The sequence below is a fragment of the Porites lutea genome, chromosome 3 (assembly GCF_958299795.1).
Source record: "Porites lutea chromosome 3, jaPorLute2.1, whole genome shotgun sequence".
NCBI lineage: Eukaryota > Metazoa > Cnidaria > Anthozoa > Scleractinia > Poritidae > Porites > Porites lutea.
Window position 1 is genome coordinate 41,675,042 of NC_133203.1, and position 17,470 is coordinate 41,692,511.

The following is a 17,470-nucleotide window of genomic DNA, read 5'->3' on the forward strand; positions in this document are numbered from 1 at the left end:
GCTTAATACTTGTCTTCGTGATTGAAAATTGTTGTCTCTGTAAATGTTTTACCGAATAATATTTCTTTTATTGATTGTTAGTAGTCTCTCTTGCAATTTTAATCGCTTGTCCGTGGTGTTTGTTTTCATCGTTCATGAACATCGCTTGCAGGAGTACTTAGAAATGTCGCGCGTATCAAACGCTTTACACATCGTTATAACTGGAACAATTAAATAACACAAAATAATGATAATAAATTCGTTATTATGTTTTATAAAATAACTGAGATAGTACGCGCGATCTGATTGGTCAAAAATCTATGGTTTATTATACCGGTAAACCCATAGAAAAAGGCATCCTTAACACAATCCATAAACAAAACGGGCTATTGATCTGCAAACAACGATTTTAGAAAGGCTAAAAAACAGAACAAGTTACTTACCCAGCCCTTCTTAATATTAAAAAGCGTTGGTTTCCACATTTTATTACAGAGCGTCACAAGCAATTCACTACTGCCATAGCTTTAAAAGCTATAAAGTACAAAGCTGGAAAGCAGGTTACATTTCACGACGATGCCAAATCGCTGAGAAAGACAAAAAATGTGTGAATTTCTGGTGTAGAAAGTCTCTAGGAAAACGTACTTATCCATGTGCCAACCAGCAACAAAACGGATAGTTTTAGCATTCTTGATTTATTTTATGTCAAAGTTAAATTCCTAAATGAAAGAAATTGTTCCAAAAAGAGATATCTGATCAAGTTATGGTACAAAATCGGCCGCTGCAGATTGTAAACAAGCTGTAAACGATGATGAAAGATGCCAGAGTTTCGCGCTGGTCTTTTTCCAACATTTGCACAAATTATTCGGTAATATCGATGCCGTAACCTACTTCAAACCACCTGACTTCACAAATCGACAAATATTAACGCTAATATGTGGCTACGGCAAAGAAACCTTTCTCCAGATTTAGAGCTACCACTGACCATCGGTCGCTGTACGTACATAAAGTTACATGCGACAACTCCGCATATGCAGCCACACGTCGTTACCGCAGCATTTCTTGATCATAATAAAGTCAAGAAAACAGATCTTAAACCACTGCAGCTTGTAAAAATTGAATGAAGTCCTCCATTACAACAGCTGCTAGCTCAGGCTGCAAGCACGAAATTTTTACGGATCGACTTAACAAAATACAGCAGCGTACAGTTTGATGTGCAATTTTCTACTTCTGTGGTAAACAAACCATGAACGTATTCTTTCATGGTACCTTCGCATGAATATGTGTTGAGTTGCCCTGTAAAACAGCTTTCATAAGTTATCATGTAACGAGTGCAAAAACTCGTGTTTTGAAGTTCTGCTGTTTGTTGTTTGACTGAACTAACTTTTGCGAAAGTTCGGCGCTATTAAATCGTGAGTCATGAGTGGCTTATGGTGACTTTAAAGAGAAGACATGACTTGATCACGGTACTAAAACCACATTTTTTACCTTTAAGACTCTGTTCTACTAAAAGTTATTTTATAAAAGCAATAGACCACACTTTCTATGGGTTTACCGGCGCGATAACCCACTTGGGATGTTGGGAGAACACTCGAAGAGCTTGTAAATCACGAGCCGAAATAACGCCGGTAAACCCATAGAAAGTGTGGTCTATTGCTTAAGAAGCGTATCTCCATTAAAGTTCATTCAAACACTCGACCACACTGACAGCTCGCACAAAAAATGAGAACCGGCTGGCCGTATGGGTGATTTTGGAAATTTTTTGAACGGTTTCGCTAAAAGCCCACGATTGATCGTCCTGAACATTGAAAAATTGTGAAATGCCGTACTCTGTCCGAGGTCTGTATGATAAAAAGTAATGTTTCACCTCAGATGTGATGTATAAAAAGTGTAAAAGGTTGGTTTACACACCCTCAGATTTGTTGACAAGAATTTGTAAAGTAAACCTGTCGAACGCAAAAAAATGCGGCCTGATTTGTTTTCCAAGAATTTGTTTTCGAGGCCTAATCTACGGTGATCAAGAGCCATTATGGCTCTTGAATGTGATAGAAGATGTTTGCTATTTTTTGAGTGTACATACATGTATATTTAGGTTATCAACTCGATGTAAGATGTTTCACTCTAAAATAACTTATCCTTTCCCTCAAAAGTCACATGAATGTGCCCTTAAGTTAACTGATTTGTGGATTACAAATTTATTGTTTGATTTAAAATATAAATTTATTAATGGGAGCTTCGCTTTTAGCCCTGGCTAAATCTATATATTAATTTATTATTAAAAGATAAAGGGACCTCTGCATAATTACGGCACTGTCAGCAGGCAGCCACATATCTTATAATGTGTGGCCGGTGGTGTGATTGTACTGTGAAATCAATGATAACCAGATTCTGCTAAAAATTGAATGTTCAGAATTAAAAAAAATTGGTTGACTTTGTGATGAAAAATCACACATACATCAAGTATTAGGACTAATTGTTACTACTAGGACAGTCATTTTAATTTCTTATTATTCCCTTTCATCAGCCATGGCTGCCTCCTCCAGTCAACCTGAGACAATGAAAGCAGAATGCAGGCTGGACAATCCAAAGGTTCATTCCTTTTTCTTATTATTTTTTTTTTTTTTACAAAAAGCTATATTTTATTCCTATTACACTATATATAGTGTCATTTCATGGCTTTTGAAGAGAACTTTATGATTATTTGGTAATATGTCCCAGAAAGAAACGTTAAAAGTTGCCAGATGCTGTGTAAACACTACTTTTACCAAGAAAACAGAAAACTACATGCAATGGTGTGATCATGCCCTTTTGGTGCATAGGTGCAGTGCTGAAAATCAGGAATGGAATGAACATTGAGTGGACATTGATTAATAATACAATTTGAGAGTTTTGTTGATATGCCTGATTAATTCCTATTTGATAGAAGGGGTTTGTTTCTAAAGACACTTTAGTATGTGTTACTTTAGTGCGGAATCAGAGTGATTAGAAAAATTGGCTATTCTACCTCTATCAACTTAGTTTACAAATTATGTATGTACTAACAGCTGACAGTTACCAAACCTGCTATGTCTTTTGGTGTTGTATCTCCTAACTATTCACTTTTACTGTTATTGTTTTTGTAGGCTTGCTATTCTGAGACCAGTGATCCAGTGTTGCATGTTACTTTTCTTGGTGGTGAGTGGGATTCATCTGCTGGTGGGTTGTTAACAATAAACAGAGAGCTTGCTATTCACCTTTCAAATTATTCAGCTGGAAGGTTTCTTTGTTAGTCCCTAAGGGAGCTTGCAATCATGAAGAAAAAAATGAAGCTGATACCTATGGAATCACTGTCGTTGAGGCGAAGAGACGTTTTGCATGTCATGGACAACGTTGTTGGCCATGGTGTAAAACTTGGTCGGCAAGTTCAATTCATTAAAGATTCTGCTCAATTTCCAAATTGTAAGTGGAGCAGTATTAGTAGTCTTTTTACGGCACATTGTTATGCAAATGAGGTTAGTCGCCATACAAACCCTTCACGGCAAGAAAACCCTCATTTACCAATAATTTTACAAAACGGTAAATCCTAGAAAATTCGGCATTCACCATCTGTTTTCCCACTCCTGAAAACATCCCGAAAATTACTAATTTTCCTTGTGTGAATCCAAGGAAAATTGGGAGTTAACTTGGCGTTTTCCTGCACTTGAAAATCTCAGGCAAACACCGTATTTTACAAGGCGTTTACATGTATTTTCCAGACCAGGTGAACGCGCAGTTTGTGCGGCATTTTCCTACTGTATTTGTTAACAGTTAACGCAAGGAAAACATTTCATTAACCTACAGTTTTCCACCTCTAGAAAAACATCGACGAACATGTTGTTTTCTAAGCGTTTTCTGTTGTTTTCCGCGGTGGCCAAACGTAGAGTTTTTCGCGGGTTTTCATTTGACAGCAAAACATAAGGAAAATATGACGTTCATTTGCCATTATCCTTCCAGTGATAATGCTACGTTAGCTCCTCGTTTTCCTTAGTAGGTGAATGCGGTGTTTTCTAACCGTACCTGTTAACGGTTAACGCGAGGAAAACGTCATCAGGGACACAGAAAACGTGGGTCTCGGGAAAAGTTTGGCCCGATTTCGAAGATCTTAGAAGCGTTTGTGATGCCGGTCTCGAAGTCTCGTTTTCGGGTGACTCCGTGCGTTTCGGAGTTTTTAAATCACGGCCTCGAATTTTAAAACCGGGGTCTCGCAGTCTCCAGTTTACAATTCTTTACCATTATCATCGATCAGGTTCCAGCGTGAACCGAGATCGAACCACCTCGATCTACCGAGCCGTTTTCTGCAACCCGTATGCCGACTTCTGGTCACTTCTGTAACGTACCATTACGAGAGACCGTTGTGATCATCAAAATGCCAGTCTAACATTATTACAGAATGCAGCATTCAGAAAGCGGACTTGTTAATAATTTATAGCCAAATTGGGACGTTGATGTAGACCCGGTGAACAGAAAGGACAATTTTTTTGCCAGCTTATACAGGTTGTTTTAATTTTACTGGATGGAAAATGGATTTGATGATATTTGCCTCAAATTCAAATCTAAGACAAATCTGATGTCAGATTTGTCCACCCAACAAATGTCGCAAATGTGAGACAAATATGTTATTACACTTGTCTCGAAGAAATGTAGGACAAATGTGTTTCAAATATGCTATATTATGTTTGCCCTTGTACAAAGTTTTTTTTAAAACAAGACAAATGTGACGAGTAAAAATTCTTTATCGTTAACTTTTTATTAAGTATAATCGCAATTGAGTAGAAATGGCCCTGCGAGCTGCGAATAACAGTCCTTAGTGATAAACCAGGAATGTCTTAATAATGGAGATGAAACCTTAAGACAGCGTACTAAGTCAAGGCATAAAAAATGCAGTGAAACCTGTAAAAAGTGCAGGATCCCAAATTTAACAACAGACACCCATCTCTATTAGATGGACACAAGCATCATTGAGCTCCACCTATTCTCCCCTTATACAGGTTTTACTGTATCATACATGCAGGGAACAAAGAAATATGATTTTCTTGAAATATCCTCACTAGCTAGTCTAGTGATGTGTACAGGGGAGAAAACAAGATAGCAAAGGAACACTTAATGATATTTTTGCCGGTTTAAATGGGTGACATGGTAGGTAATAATTCGATCAGGAAAAGCAATTATCTTAGACTTGAGAAAACTCCTGTACAAAAGGTTCCAAAAATTAAACTTATGGTAATGCTCATAATAAATTATTATGCAGATTAATTGTCCTTTTTTTGTGAGATGCCATTTCACAAAACTTGGCCTCAAGCAAGAAGCGAAAAAGACAGGAGGAGAAGGGGACATATGAGCAGTACCAACAGGAGCAGAAAAGAAGGCAAAGAATTAAGAGGGTGAGGTTATCTGTCATGTTATTAAAAACTTTTGAATCAAAATTTTGAGTATTCAAATGGTAATTGTTTTAATTGACCAAGAAGGTATACTGTACATCCTTCGCTGTTAGGAGTGGAGTAGAGGGGAGTAAAGTTTGTAATATCATACGGCTTCTATTTGCACGTTTGTGATGTGTGTTTCTTTCTATGTAATTCATTTTCCAAAGATTAACTGATTGTTACCCTAGTACAGGGTTGTCACTGAGATTTCAATCTGCCGGGTAAATACAACAAGTGGGTAGGGAATCAAACGGCTAGGGATTTCTTTTGGTTCTATTTTTCTTCTATTTTCCAATAAAAGTAGCCGGGGGCCACTCTCTTAGTAGCCGGGGAAAATCTTTGGCCCCCGGCTCTTAATGACAACCGTGCTAGTAGTCATAAGCTGTTTCAGAGTCCTAACCGAATGCAACTACATCTTAAATTTTAAAAGCAACAACTAACATCATTATCTCTCGCTCAGTGTTAACTTTTTACAACAGTGTTGGGGTTCAGATAATCAGTATAACAGGGCTGTGCTCTAGCAGAGCCCGGTGGTCCCTGGCACCCAACTTTTGCTTTTGGGCGACTAGAAAATCTCAAATTTTTCATGCAAATCATATGCCGGGCACCCTAGATTTTACAGAGTTAGAGCACTGGGCACCCTTCAATTTTCCTTAGAGTACAGCCTTGGTATAAAAGTAGCTTTTGAGTTGCCATGTGATGTTTTATGCAAAAAATTAGCTGAATTACTGAGTTTTTTTTTCTCTCTCTCTATTTTGTATGTAGAAGCCTGATAAAAGACTGAAAGCCGTCACTGAGGAGGAAAGGGATGGTGACCTGTTTTCAGCCCTTCATGTAAGCCTTGTGTCTTCAGAAGAGTCTGACACAGAAGATAATTCCTTGAGAACCAGGCCTCTGTCTTGGAGAACAGAGAATGTGAACAACTTTTTTAAACTTTTGGATGGAAGAGCGAAGGCAGCAATGACCTCCCAACAAAGGAGACAATCAGTTAGTCGAAGACAAGGTGTTGCGAGCGAAAGAGGGACAGACACGTTGCACTGTCCCAGAACATTTGAAATGGGCTGTCTGCAATTCCCCATAAGTTAGTAAATAAGTAATTAGGGAGCGTTTCTCAAAAAGTTAGTGCAGCCTTTAAAGGTTAAGTTGAAGTAACTATTTAAAGTAGACTGAAGAGTAAAATGTAACAGCTCAGTCTTATTGATGTAGGCATAATTTATTTCAAAAAGAAATATGGTTTTTAATTATTGTTATATTACTCAATCTGCAATCTTTGATTTCCTTAAGTAAATTTGTTTCCAAAAAATGAATTGTGAACAGCTTCTATTCTTTAAATGTAAATAATAATTTTTTGCATCTTAGGAATTAACCGCATAATGTTTGTTACCCAGTATTCAGTTTGATGTCAAAATTGATGTGCATCAGAACCATGAGTTCAAATCACAAACATCTTGTTTCTGTATAGTTACAGTTACACATAGCTTTAAAAGGTTCTTTAATACACTTTATTGTCACTTAATTATAAGGTATTAATGCAAGAACTAGATTTTGTTGGACTTTAGAGTGTTTTCTTTTTTGTTTTTGCACTTCGCATAGAGTTCAGCCTGAGAGTTCTCAATGTAGAATGTTAGCAATGTTTTTGTTTAGTGTAAGCTAGGTTATAATTTTGAAGACCACATCTTCTGACAATTTCATTTATAGAATTAGACTACGAGCACTGTAACACTAAGGGTATGATATGTATGCAATACCATGTAAATAAATGTTCAGAATTTACAGTTCATATATTGGTTCTTTTCATCTGTGCACTCTTTATATATAAGTAAGTGGGAAGGAAACATTTTCCTCCCTATACGATAACTATACCTTGAGTTTTACACACATTTACAAACAGTAATAACCAGAGGACCTCAATCGCGGGGTGGGAATTACGGAAAAGCTATGACATACAAGATATTTTCCCTGTCTGAATTAAATTAATACTGAACGTTACAACACCATTTAAAACACGGGAGGAAAAAGCAAATTGTTAAAACAAAAGTAATTTCCAAAGGAGATATAACGGGAAACGCGGGAAAATTTTGCGTTTTCCTAACTTCACACGAATTTTCTGTACTTGAGAACGCCAGAAAACTAGTAGAAAACGACCGCTAACGCTGGAATACAATCTGTTTTCCATGCCTGAACTTATCAGTGAATGCTGGAAAACGCGAGTTTTCTTGAATTTACTTGAATTCACTGTCACGGAAAATGAAAGAAAACGCAAGAAAACTGCTTGCAAAAGTCGGAATAACGCGCAGTTTTCCTAACGGTAAGCGATCGGTAAACGCTGGAATACATGCGATTTTCCTGGATTCAGCGGTATTCACCGTTTCGGAAAACACCGAAAAACGTCCGCAAAAGGCAGGATTTCACTCGTTAACTGCGGTGAACTCGAGGTTTTCCCGTCTGAAAACTCAGGGTAAATGCCGGAATACAAGACTTTCACCGAGTGTTAACCGATCGGTGAACGTCAGCAAACGCATGTTTACCGGCGTTCACTGGATCGGAAAACTGATGGATAATGGAACGAATACTCGAATTAACCGGGGTGAAAACGTTTGGAAAACGAAGGATTTTCCGCTTGGTGAGTCTCAGAAAATGCGGGTAAATTGCGCATTCTTCGTTAATTCACCGCGCGTTTTCTCAGTGGGAAAATGCCACTTTTTTTGCCGTGCTTCTAATTTTGGAACAATGAAAGTCAACAGCGGACACCATAGCGGCCACCCTAATCGCAATATCCGTTACTATGACGGCGAAGGGAATGATTATTACAGAGGAGAAGGTGGCGAACCAATTTTGGGCGAATTGTCTTACCCTAATAAGTCGAGTGCAGTGCTTAGGGTTAAATCAGTCGAGTGCAGTGCTTAGGGTTAAATCAGTCGAGTGCAGTGCTTAGGGTTAAATCAGTCAAGTGCAGTGCTTAGGGTTAAATCAGTCGAGCGCAGTGCTTAGGGCTAAATCAGTCGAGTGCAGTGCTTAGGGCTAAATCAGTCGAGGGCAGTGTTTACGGCTAAATCAGTCGAGGGCAGTGCTAACTTATCCTCGCTTGAAGTCATTGTTGAGTGGATATGGTAATGAAACAGGTTAAAGTTCAAGAGACCACACTGACGTCACCCACCGATTTGCTGATTCAGCAGAAATTGTTTCTATTTTTAGATGATGACGTCATTATTTTGACTAGAACAGGTATAAAAGATGGATATCAACCATGAAAAATCATTTGAGATCATTGTGTTCTTGTGTAAAGATCGATCATGTGCAAAGCAACGTATCCACGAGCTTGTCCTACATGCGGAAGGACAATAGAGAACAGGGGAAACTTCTTTCGTCATAAGAAACGTTGTGGGACTTCAGAGCACCGCGTTCAATGTCTACACTGTCATAAGACATATTCAAGAAAAGACGATTTGAAGAAACATGTTCGTAAGGTCCATTCCGAAGCAGGAAAGCGAAAAGCAGAAGAGTCGGCTGAACTGTTACGCCTTGAGTTATTGCATTCAGACAAAGTTCCAACACTAGTCAGTGATGAAAGTCAGCAGGGTGGCGCTGTGAGTACTCGAAGTATGAAAAAATACCCCGAGAGTGTAAAGGAGGACCTAAAACCTATGAAAGACGAAACACGGGCAGTTAAAAGAAAATTAGAAGACGACATGGACATGTCTCACCAGTTGGATGATGGCAGTGACGACTTTATGGTAGAGAGGGCCAATCGTTTAGAGCTGTCTGAGAATCCTTTCTTCAAAGCCAATCTCACGTTTCTAGAAAGTCAGTCAAGTCAAGAAAGAACAATTTTCCGTCACGTTTGATCAGTTACGTAAACCCACAGAAGAGGAATCATTGGGAGAGGGTTTGTCAGAGTCCCTGTTTGAAGCGGTAAGGAACACGATCCTAAACGAAAACCTGCAGGATTCAACAAAAGTTCATCTGACTTTAACCTCAAAGGAACATTCCAACGGCACTGTAAATTCGGGATATTTATCCCACGTAAAATATGGCATCCCAGTCCAAGAGTTTGTGAAACGTGGTGATTATGTACATGCTATGTTCGAGTCACTGGCAAGAAAAATGAATAGCGCTCAAAATATGTATCCAGCCATTGGGTTCAATGCCACTCCCACATTTATCACCTACCCTGACAAAGGTGGCAAAGGTAGAGCTTCTAAAAATCCAAACAGATTACCATTTGATTTGATGCACAAAAAGAAAGACTGTATGATCAAGATCAAAAACACAGATGACTTATGTTGTGACCGTGCAATCATAACGATGAAAGAGTACGTGGATGGCGATCCTGACAAGCAATATGATAATCTACGAAGAGGTAGACCTATTCAGGAACGCCTAGCTAAGCAGCTTCACCAAGACGCGGGTGTACCAGAAGGCCCGTGTGGTTATGAGGAACTAGAAAAATTTCAAGCGTTTCTAGGACCCCAAGGCTACAAAATCATCGTGGTAGATTACATCTCTTGTGCCTGTATTTTTCAAGGCAAAGTGGATCAGTACAGCAAAGTCATTTATTTGCTTAAACACGAGAATCACTACAATGGTTTAAGAAGCATGATTGCTTTTTTGAATCGGTCGTACTTTTGCCCTGATTGCTGTAAAGGGTACGATGTAGACGACGCAGCCCACCATTCTTGTATGGGCCGTAACTGCGCAAGTTGTCAACGAACACGTTCTCAGGAAAATAAAGGGGGCTGCTCAGATTTTTCCCCAGGCAAGAAACGTACAATTCACTGCAATGACTCTCAGCGTGATTTCTATGGTCCAGATTGTTTCAAAGCCCATAAAGAACCAAAAGGCAAGAAAAGAGTCGGTCTTTGTCAGAAACTCAAAAAGTGTCTAAAATGCTGTAAAGTTTATAAGGTGAATCCAAAGCAGCAACACAAATGCTACCACGACACTTGCCGTCACTGCCATAAATTTGTTGAAATATACAATCACAAATGTTACATCCAACGTGTTGAAGAGGCAGACGACGAGGAACACGATGATGATGACGAGGAAAAGAAGCTACCACCTCTCATGGTGTTTGCTGACATCGAATGTTTGATAGAACCTTCAGAGCAGGGAAAGCAGTTATCCATAGCAGATTTGATTCGATATGCTACTGAAGAAGATCCCTACAATGTTTCTCATGCCTTTAGTGGCGAAACCTGCATTGAACACTTCATCCAAGCCATGAATCAACTAACAGAAGTGGCAGACAAACAGCACGATTTATTTATACAATCACAAATGTTACATCCAACGTGTTGAAGAGGCAGACGACGAGGAACACGATGATGATGACGAGGAAAAGAAGCTACCACCTCTCATGGTGTTTGCTGACATCGAATGTTTGATAGAACCTTCAGAGCAGGGAAAGCAGTTATCCATAGCAGATTTGATTCGATATGCTACTGAAGAAGATCCCTACAATGTTTCTCATGCCTTTAGTGGCGAAACCTGCATTGAACACTTCATCCAAGCCATGAATCAACTAACAGAAGTAGCAGACAAACAGCACGATTTATTTATAATTTTTCACAACCTCAAGGGTTTTGATAGCAACTTTATCATCGAGGAACTTTACCGTCAGGGTATTAAGGTGAAAAAAAAGCTGCCGACGGGCGCCAAAACCCTGAAGTTCCATTACTGGTATTTGGACGCCATGATTACCTTCAAAGATTCACTTTGTTTTCTCCCAATGCCACTGGCCGAGTTGCCTGAAACATTCAATTTCGTCGAGCTTCATAAAGGTTTCTTTCCGCATGCGTTCCATACAAGAGAGAGTTTAACTTACAGGGGTCGTCTGCCGGCAAGACACTATTTTCAGCCACAAGCAATGAAGCAAAAGAAACGAAAGGAGTTTGACACTTGGTACGCGACTGAATTGGCAAGAAATGAAGAATATGTCCTCTGGGAGGAGTTGAACAAGTACTGCCATTCTGATGTAATGGTCTTGAACGCTACCTGTCTAAAGTTTATACAAGAATTTAAAGAGGCAGCAGGGTTTAATCCTATAGAAAAAATTGCCACCATTGCTTCTGCATGCAATTTATTCTGGCGAAGAGATCTTATCCCCAAGGATACCATTGCCATAGAACCATTGAATGGCTGTTGTGGTGCTAATGTGAATCAAAGTACAGCAGCACTAGAATGGTTATGTTCTGAAGATTTTAAACTAGGGGGAAATAAACTACGCCATGTCCGCAACGGGGGAGAGCAAAAGGTGATCACACGAGGCTAGGCTCTGTTTGTCGATGGCTATGACGAAACTACCAAAACGTTCTATGAATTTCATGGTTGCTTTTATCATGGGTGTGTTAAATGTTTCCCAAACCATCGCTACAGGAAACACAATTGTTATCCAGATCGTACCATCTCGGAAATCTATAAAGCCACCTGTAAAAAGACACAGAAGTTACGTCAACCAGGCTATACGGTGATTGAGAAATGGGAGCATGATTTTGAGATTGAGAAGAAGACAAACCCCACTCTCATGGAATTTTTGAAGACCTTTCAGCTGTCTGAGCCATTGAACCCTAGAGATAGCTTCTTTGGTGGTAGAACCAATGGAGTGCATTTACATTGTGTTGCAGCAGCAGGAGAAGAAATTCGCCATGTAGACATCAATTCGCTTTACCCGTACGTCAACAAAACAAAAACATATCCAGTGGGTCACCCCGAGATTTTGGTCAATCCAACAAATCAAGATATTGGCAGCTACTTTGGCATAGCAAAGGTCAAGATTCTCCCACCACCCCATTTGTATCATCCAGTACTCCCTGTCCACATTGGTGGCAAACTCATGTTCCCCCTATGTACACAATGTGTAAAGGAAGAATTGGAAAAACAATGGTTGACTCGTACAGCGGTTTACACCCACACTGCGGAGGAACGCTGTATAACGGGCACTTGGTGCACACCTGAGTTGCAGAAAGCTATGGACCTTGGTTACAAGATCCTAAAAATTCACGAGGTGTGGCATTTTTCTGAAAATCAGCGCAAAGAGGGCTTGTTTGCAGACTATGTAAATAAATTGCTCAAAAATAAAACTGAAGCATCGGGTTGGCCCAAGAAATGTACCACAGAGGCAGTAAAGTCAGAGTACATCAATGCTTACTATGACCGTGAAGGGGTTTAGCTAGAGCCTGCAAAAGTGACCAAAAACGGGGGACGGAAACAAGTGGCGAAACTTATGCTCAACAGGAAATTAGAATTAGAATGAAAAGATAGGACAAAGATCTTCAAAGAATCATTGATTTGTTTCCCTCTTTGTATTTTTAGCTTCTGGGGCAAATTCGGCGAGAAACCCAACAAGACTCAAACCTTTACCGTCACAAGTCCTTCATAGCTATATGCAATAATAGAAGATGTTGGTAACAACATTCACGACATACGAATTTGCACTGATGATGTAGTAGAAATTGATGTCAGTAAAGCTGTAGAAGAGGTCATTCCAAGCAATAAAACCAACATTTTTATCGCGAGTTTCACCACGTCATGGGCTCGCTTAGAGTTGTACAAGTATTTAGAGCTGCTGAAAGAGCAGCTCCTATACTTTGATACAGACAGCATCATTTATCTTTGGCGTAACGGTTTACCTGAAGTGGAGACAGGCCCGTTTTTGGGTCAGATGAAAGACGAAACCGCTGGCGTACCCATACAGGAGTCTGCGACAGGGGGTCCAAAAAATTACACTTACATGCTACAAAATGGTGAAACAGAATGCAAAATACGCGGTTTTACTCAGGATGAGCAGGGCAGGGCTCTGTTGAATTTTGATTCCATGAAAAGTCACATTTTAGCTGCGATCAAAAACCCTGGGAATGCACCACAACCTATTGCGGTACCTGTGAGCGTGAATATGGACACCAATAGGACCACCAAGAAAATCTGTCTAACCCCCAAGGTCAAGAATTATCGCCTTGTCTTTGAAAAGCGGGTGATTCAAACAAAGGATTGTAGCAGCAAACCTTATGGTTATGATTGGATAGGCCAACACACTTGAACTAGGCCTCCTAAGGCTTTTTAAGTTAGCATTTTTGCCTAGAGATTTGTACGCTAGGTTATTGATTCAATAAACGTAAGGATTATTTCTGTGTGATTTACTTACCTGACTACTTACCTCTGAAACAGAGCTAGATTGCCCTAGCCCCACTCCCTTGCCCTAAAAACAGTCTCTTCCCTTAACCCCTCCCCTCCCACTCTAATAGAGATTGCGAGGGTCTGGATCCTAGTGAGATGGAGTTGCTGACTCAGCATTTTTCAGGCATAAAAAGGCAGAATGATTTTAGCGAACGTGTTAAACAGCAGTCACAATGCAGACAGTATCTATGCAAGATTTGGGACCATTTTCATACTGGCAAGACAAACGTCTGACTAGCTCTCATTGCTATGACCTTTACAACCCAGTGATTTCTGTGGAGTTAACAGAATTAGCGGATCGTGTGGTAGCTAATAACGATTCGGTGGTGGAAATTCAATTGGATTTGTGTATTCAACAACTACGTGTCCCTGCTTGGCATGAACGTTTGTTGATTTCTATGAGCGATGCTTTATTACGAGCACTTCAACGTTGGATTACACGTCATGGGTACCCTATGAAATCACTGTGTTATGTTTCATTGCAAGCAGTCGAACCGTTACCTCTGCCTTTAACAAGATGTCTTGGGGTGTTGACAAATATTCCCATCTTTGCATTCTTTCCTTGGACGTGTAACTTAGCACGCACCATGTTAGCCCTCTTTGATTGGTTAAGTTATAGCTGGTTGATGACACAATTACAAGCACCGTGTATGGAATTTAAATTAGTTATCATACTGATCCACGAGAACGATAGCGAATGACGTCATCATGTAATTAACGGACACAACAATAGATTGACGTCATTCGCTCAATCAATGACAACAAAAGCCGTTGACGTCATTGGGTGTAAATACGAAAGACTTGTCCAGACCTGCCCAGTGAACGTGATGGTAACAAACAATACATGACCCAAGCATACAGAAAATCTCTGGGGATCACTTTTGAGTACAAGTGCTAGGCAGTTTTCCCTTTTCAACTCACTACGTCTTTGTACTAATAACGACGATGCAAAAGATAACGTATCCTAGACCTTGTCCTACTTGTAGGAAGAGTTTTAGCAAAGGCCATTTCTTTCAACGTAAAAAGAGATGCGGTACAACAGAAAATCGAGTGAAATGCCCAGAGTGTTACTTAACGTTTGGATACAAACACGTTATGTTACGACATGTAAGACAGCAACATTCGAACAACCCATTGCGTTTCCCATGTATAATTTGTGATAAGGTATTGACATCTGCTCAAAGCTTGACCCTACACATGAAGACTGCTCATGCTGATGAAAAACCTTGCTTTGACTGCTGGTATTGCAATGCCACGTTTACAAGACAAAATGCAAGACAAGATCACATGCGTCGTGTGCATGGACGTATTTGTAGAGAGCGAGAGGTAAATTTGTATCTTCACTTGCAACATTTAAGTGAAGAGAAGAACTTCAAGAACGAGTGGCAATTTGTGGAATCCAGACCCATTGAACACGGCGAACATAACGTCTGCCTTTTTGGTCAAACACACATAGAATCCTACTTCTTTGTTGAACACAAATATAACGGGAATCGCACCTTCGTGGGCTCAGACTGTGTAACAAACGGGGATCCCAGAGCAGCGGCTGTGATTGGCTATTTCAAGCATATTTTAGAAAACACAGTGTAAGAGACATACAAGGGGCAAGATGAGAGGGGGATTACAGCGATTCGCAGTTCGCACAAACACTACGTTAGTACAGCGCCTGCACGTAGTGGAACATTTACACCCACAAGTAACAAGAAATCCAGAGAGCGAATGGGAAGTAGTGGTTGTCTACCCTGAAGAAGAGACTTTGATTGTAGGTAAAACATATTCTCTGAAGTTGAAGGCCAAGTATAAACAAGGGAAGCTTACTTTCACAGCATTGTAATTTCACTAGGTACGTCATTTGCTATATAAGGTAAATAAATCACACATTTTTTATACATTTAAACTGACTGTGTTTTATTCACTCACTGTTTTCTAATTTACTACAAAGTTTGGTATATTTTGACTGAAAGTCTGCGAGCTCTTGCTGTAGGTGAGCCACAGTAGGTTTCTTGGTTTTTTTAGGGGCCTTGAGCTGCTGACGATCACCTTCCCGTTGCTTCCTCATAGTTTGGTAACTGTCTTGATCTTGAGAGAGTTTCTTCTCTTCTTCTTGAATCATTTGATCCAAAATGACACTTTGCACTTGATCACAGGCAGCATTGACGATAGCTTGAGCTTCGGGGTACTCATTTTTGGGTATGGTTTTGTAGATTTCATTCTTTGCGGAAACGTACCATTCTTGAGATGTTTTTTGAACCCTTCGAGGGTATGCTCTCGATACTTGATTCTAGCATTGATCGTCATCAGTTTTTGTCGATAACCCTTCAACCTGGTCTTGGCAGGCATGGTTTTTTCGGTGGGTTCATTACCAGTCTTGATAGAAAGTGCTTCTACGTTACAGAACCACCCATAACAGACATGTTACCTCTAGGCAATCGAACATACAACTGATAATGATAGACACAAATCCATTCTATTTATAGCCTGAGGTGAGGTATAAGAAAAAGGGGTGTGCTATTCCATCTATCATTTATCACAAATCACCATGTGGATAGGAGGGTATGACGATTGGACTCCCGCAGAACAGCGTGAATGGGATAGAGATCTAGAGGAAATGCAAGCTGAACGTGAGCAGAGAGAACGTGAGGCTAAAAACGAGGATAAACTCTCCTGGATGGAATTGGCTCTAGATTATCCAAAGTTTAAAGCCACTTATACCAAAATTGGAGACACGGATTTGTATGTGGTAGATCTAAAGCGACAGACACCTAGCAAACAAGGGGACCGCAACTTAGTGTTTGAAGTCGTCTACCCATTGTATCAAGGCCAGAATGCCATCCTTAAGAAGAGAAAAACACTTAAGACCTCTCTCATCAAAATAGAGACCTCCTCCAGGGAACACAGCAAAGTGAGCTATACGTGTGAATGTACCCCAGATCAATGGTCCTATAACACTATGGACAAAATCAGTGAAGAACTGGCGGACCAGTTAACCATGAAACAAAACTTAAACAGCGGCTTGTTAATGAAACTTTCTTGCTAGGAGGAGTAAAACGTCTGCAAATAAAATGGTTGAAAAGTGTATCACGGTAGTTTAGTTCTAAGCAATGTGCACTGGAGTCTATGAACTTTCATCGACCACAAGCACCCCACAGGCACCCCACATACACTCCACAGGCACCCTATAGGCACCCACAGGCACCCTACAGGCACCCTCAGGCACCTCACAGGCACCCTACATTAAACTGAATGAATCGAAAAGGTATAAATAGGATGAGACTTGGTGGAAAAGTGACTAGCTGTGATAAGACGCCGAAGAGTCAACATGCCGTATCGAAACAGACGAAATTGTCCAATCTGTTGTAAGAGTGGTCTACTGTCTTTAAGTCACCACCTAGCCCAAGTCCATCAGTTATCCAGCGAAGAACGAAAACCGTGGCTAAAATCTGCGATCTTTTCCTCAGCAAAATCCACTGGATTACCTTACGTTGCTCCTTACCCCTTTTGGGGAATGCCACCTCTTCCATGGAGCCACACCCCTCAACCATTAAAACCCGTTAGACAAGCTCTGAAGACTGAACCGAAACAGCGAAAAGTAACCAAGCTAGAGACAGCTAACTGTTTAGAGACGAGCCCTTACCCAGACTTTAAGTTTAACCACATGTTTTCGATGCTCGTGGTGGGGCCAAGTCAGTGTGGAAAAACGTCTTTCGTGGAGCAACTGTTAAAGAAGAATTGTATCAAGTACCCCAGTAAGAAACAGAGACGTATTTTCTGGTTTTACAATCAATGGCAACCACGGTATGCGTCCTTGCAATCTACACTTAGTGATGAGATTGTGTTTACCTAAGGCTTACCTGCACTGAGTGAAGATCTAGGCGAAATCAATC

The 17,470-nt window shown here is 40.2% G+C and overlaps 1 protein-coding gene across 1 annotated transcript; it reads left to right on the top strand.

The window, feature by feature from the left end:
• The first annotated feature begins 10,770 nt into the window (after nt 1-10,770).
• LOC140932326 (uncharacterized) lies at nt 10,771-13,449 on the top strand. The gene is made up of 3 exons (XM_073381947.1): nt 10,771-11,597; nt 11,790-12,576; nt 12,793-13,449. The coding sequence occupies exons 1-3, from the start codon at nt 10,771-10,773 to the stop codon at nt 13,447-13,449; spliced, it is 2,271 nt and encodes a 756-aa protein (XP_073238048.1).
• The last annotated feature ends 4,021 nt before the right edge of the window (nt 13,450-17,470 follow it).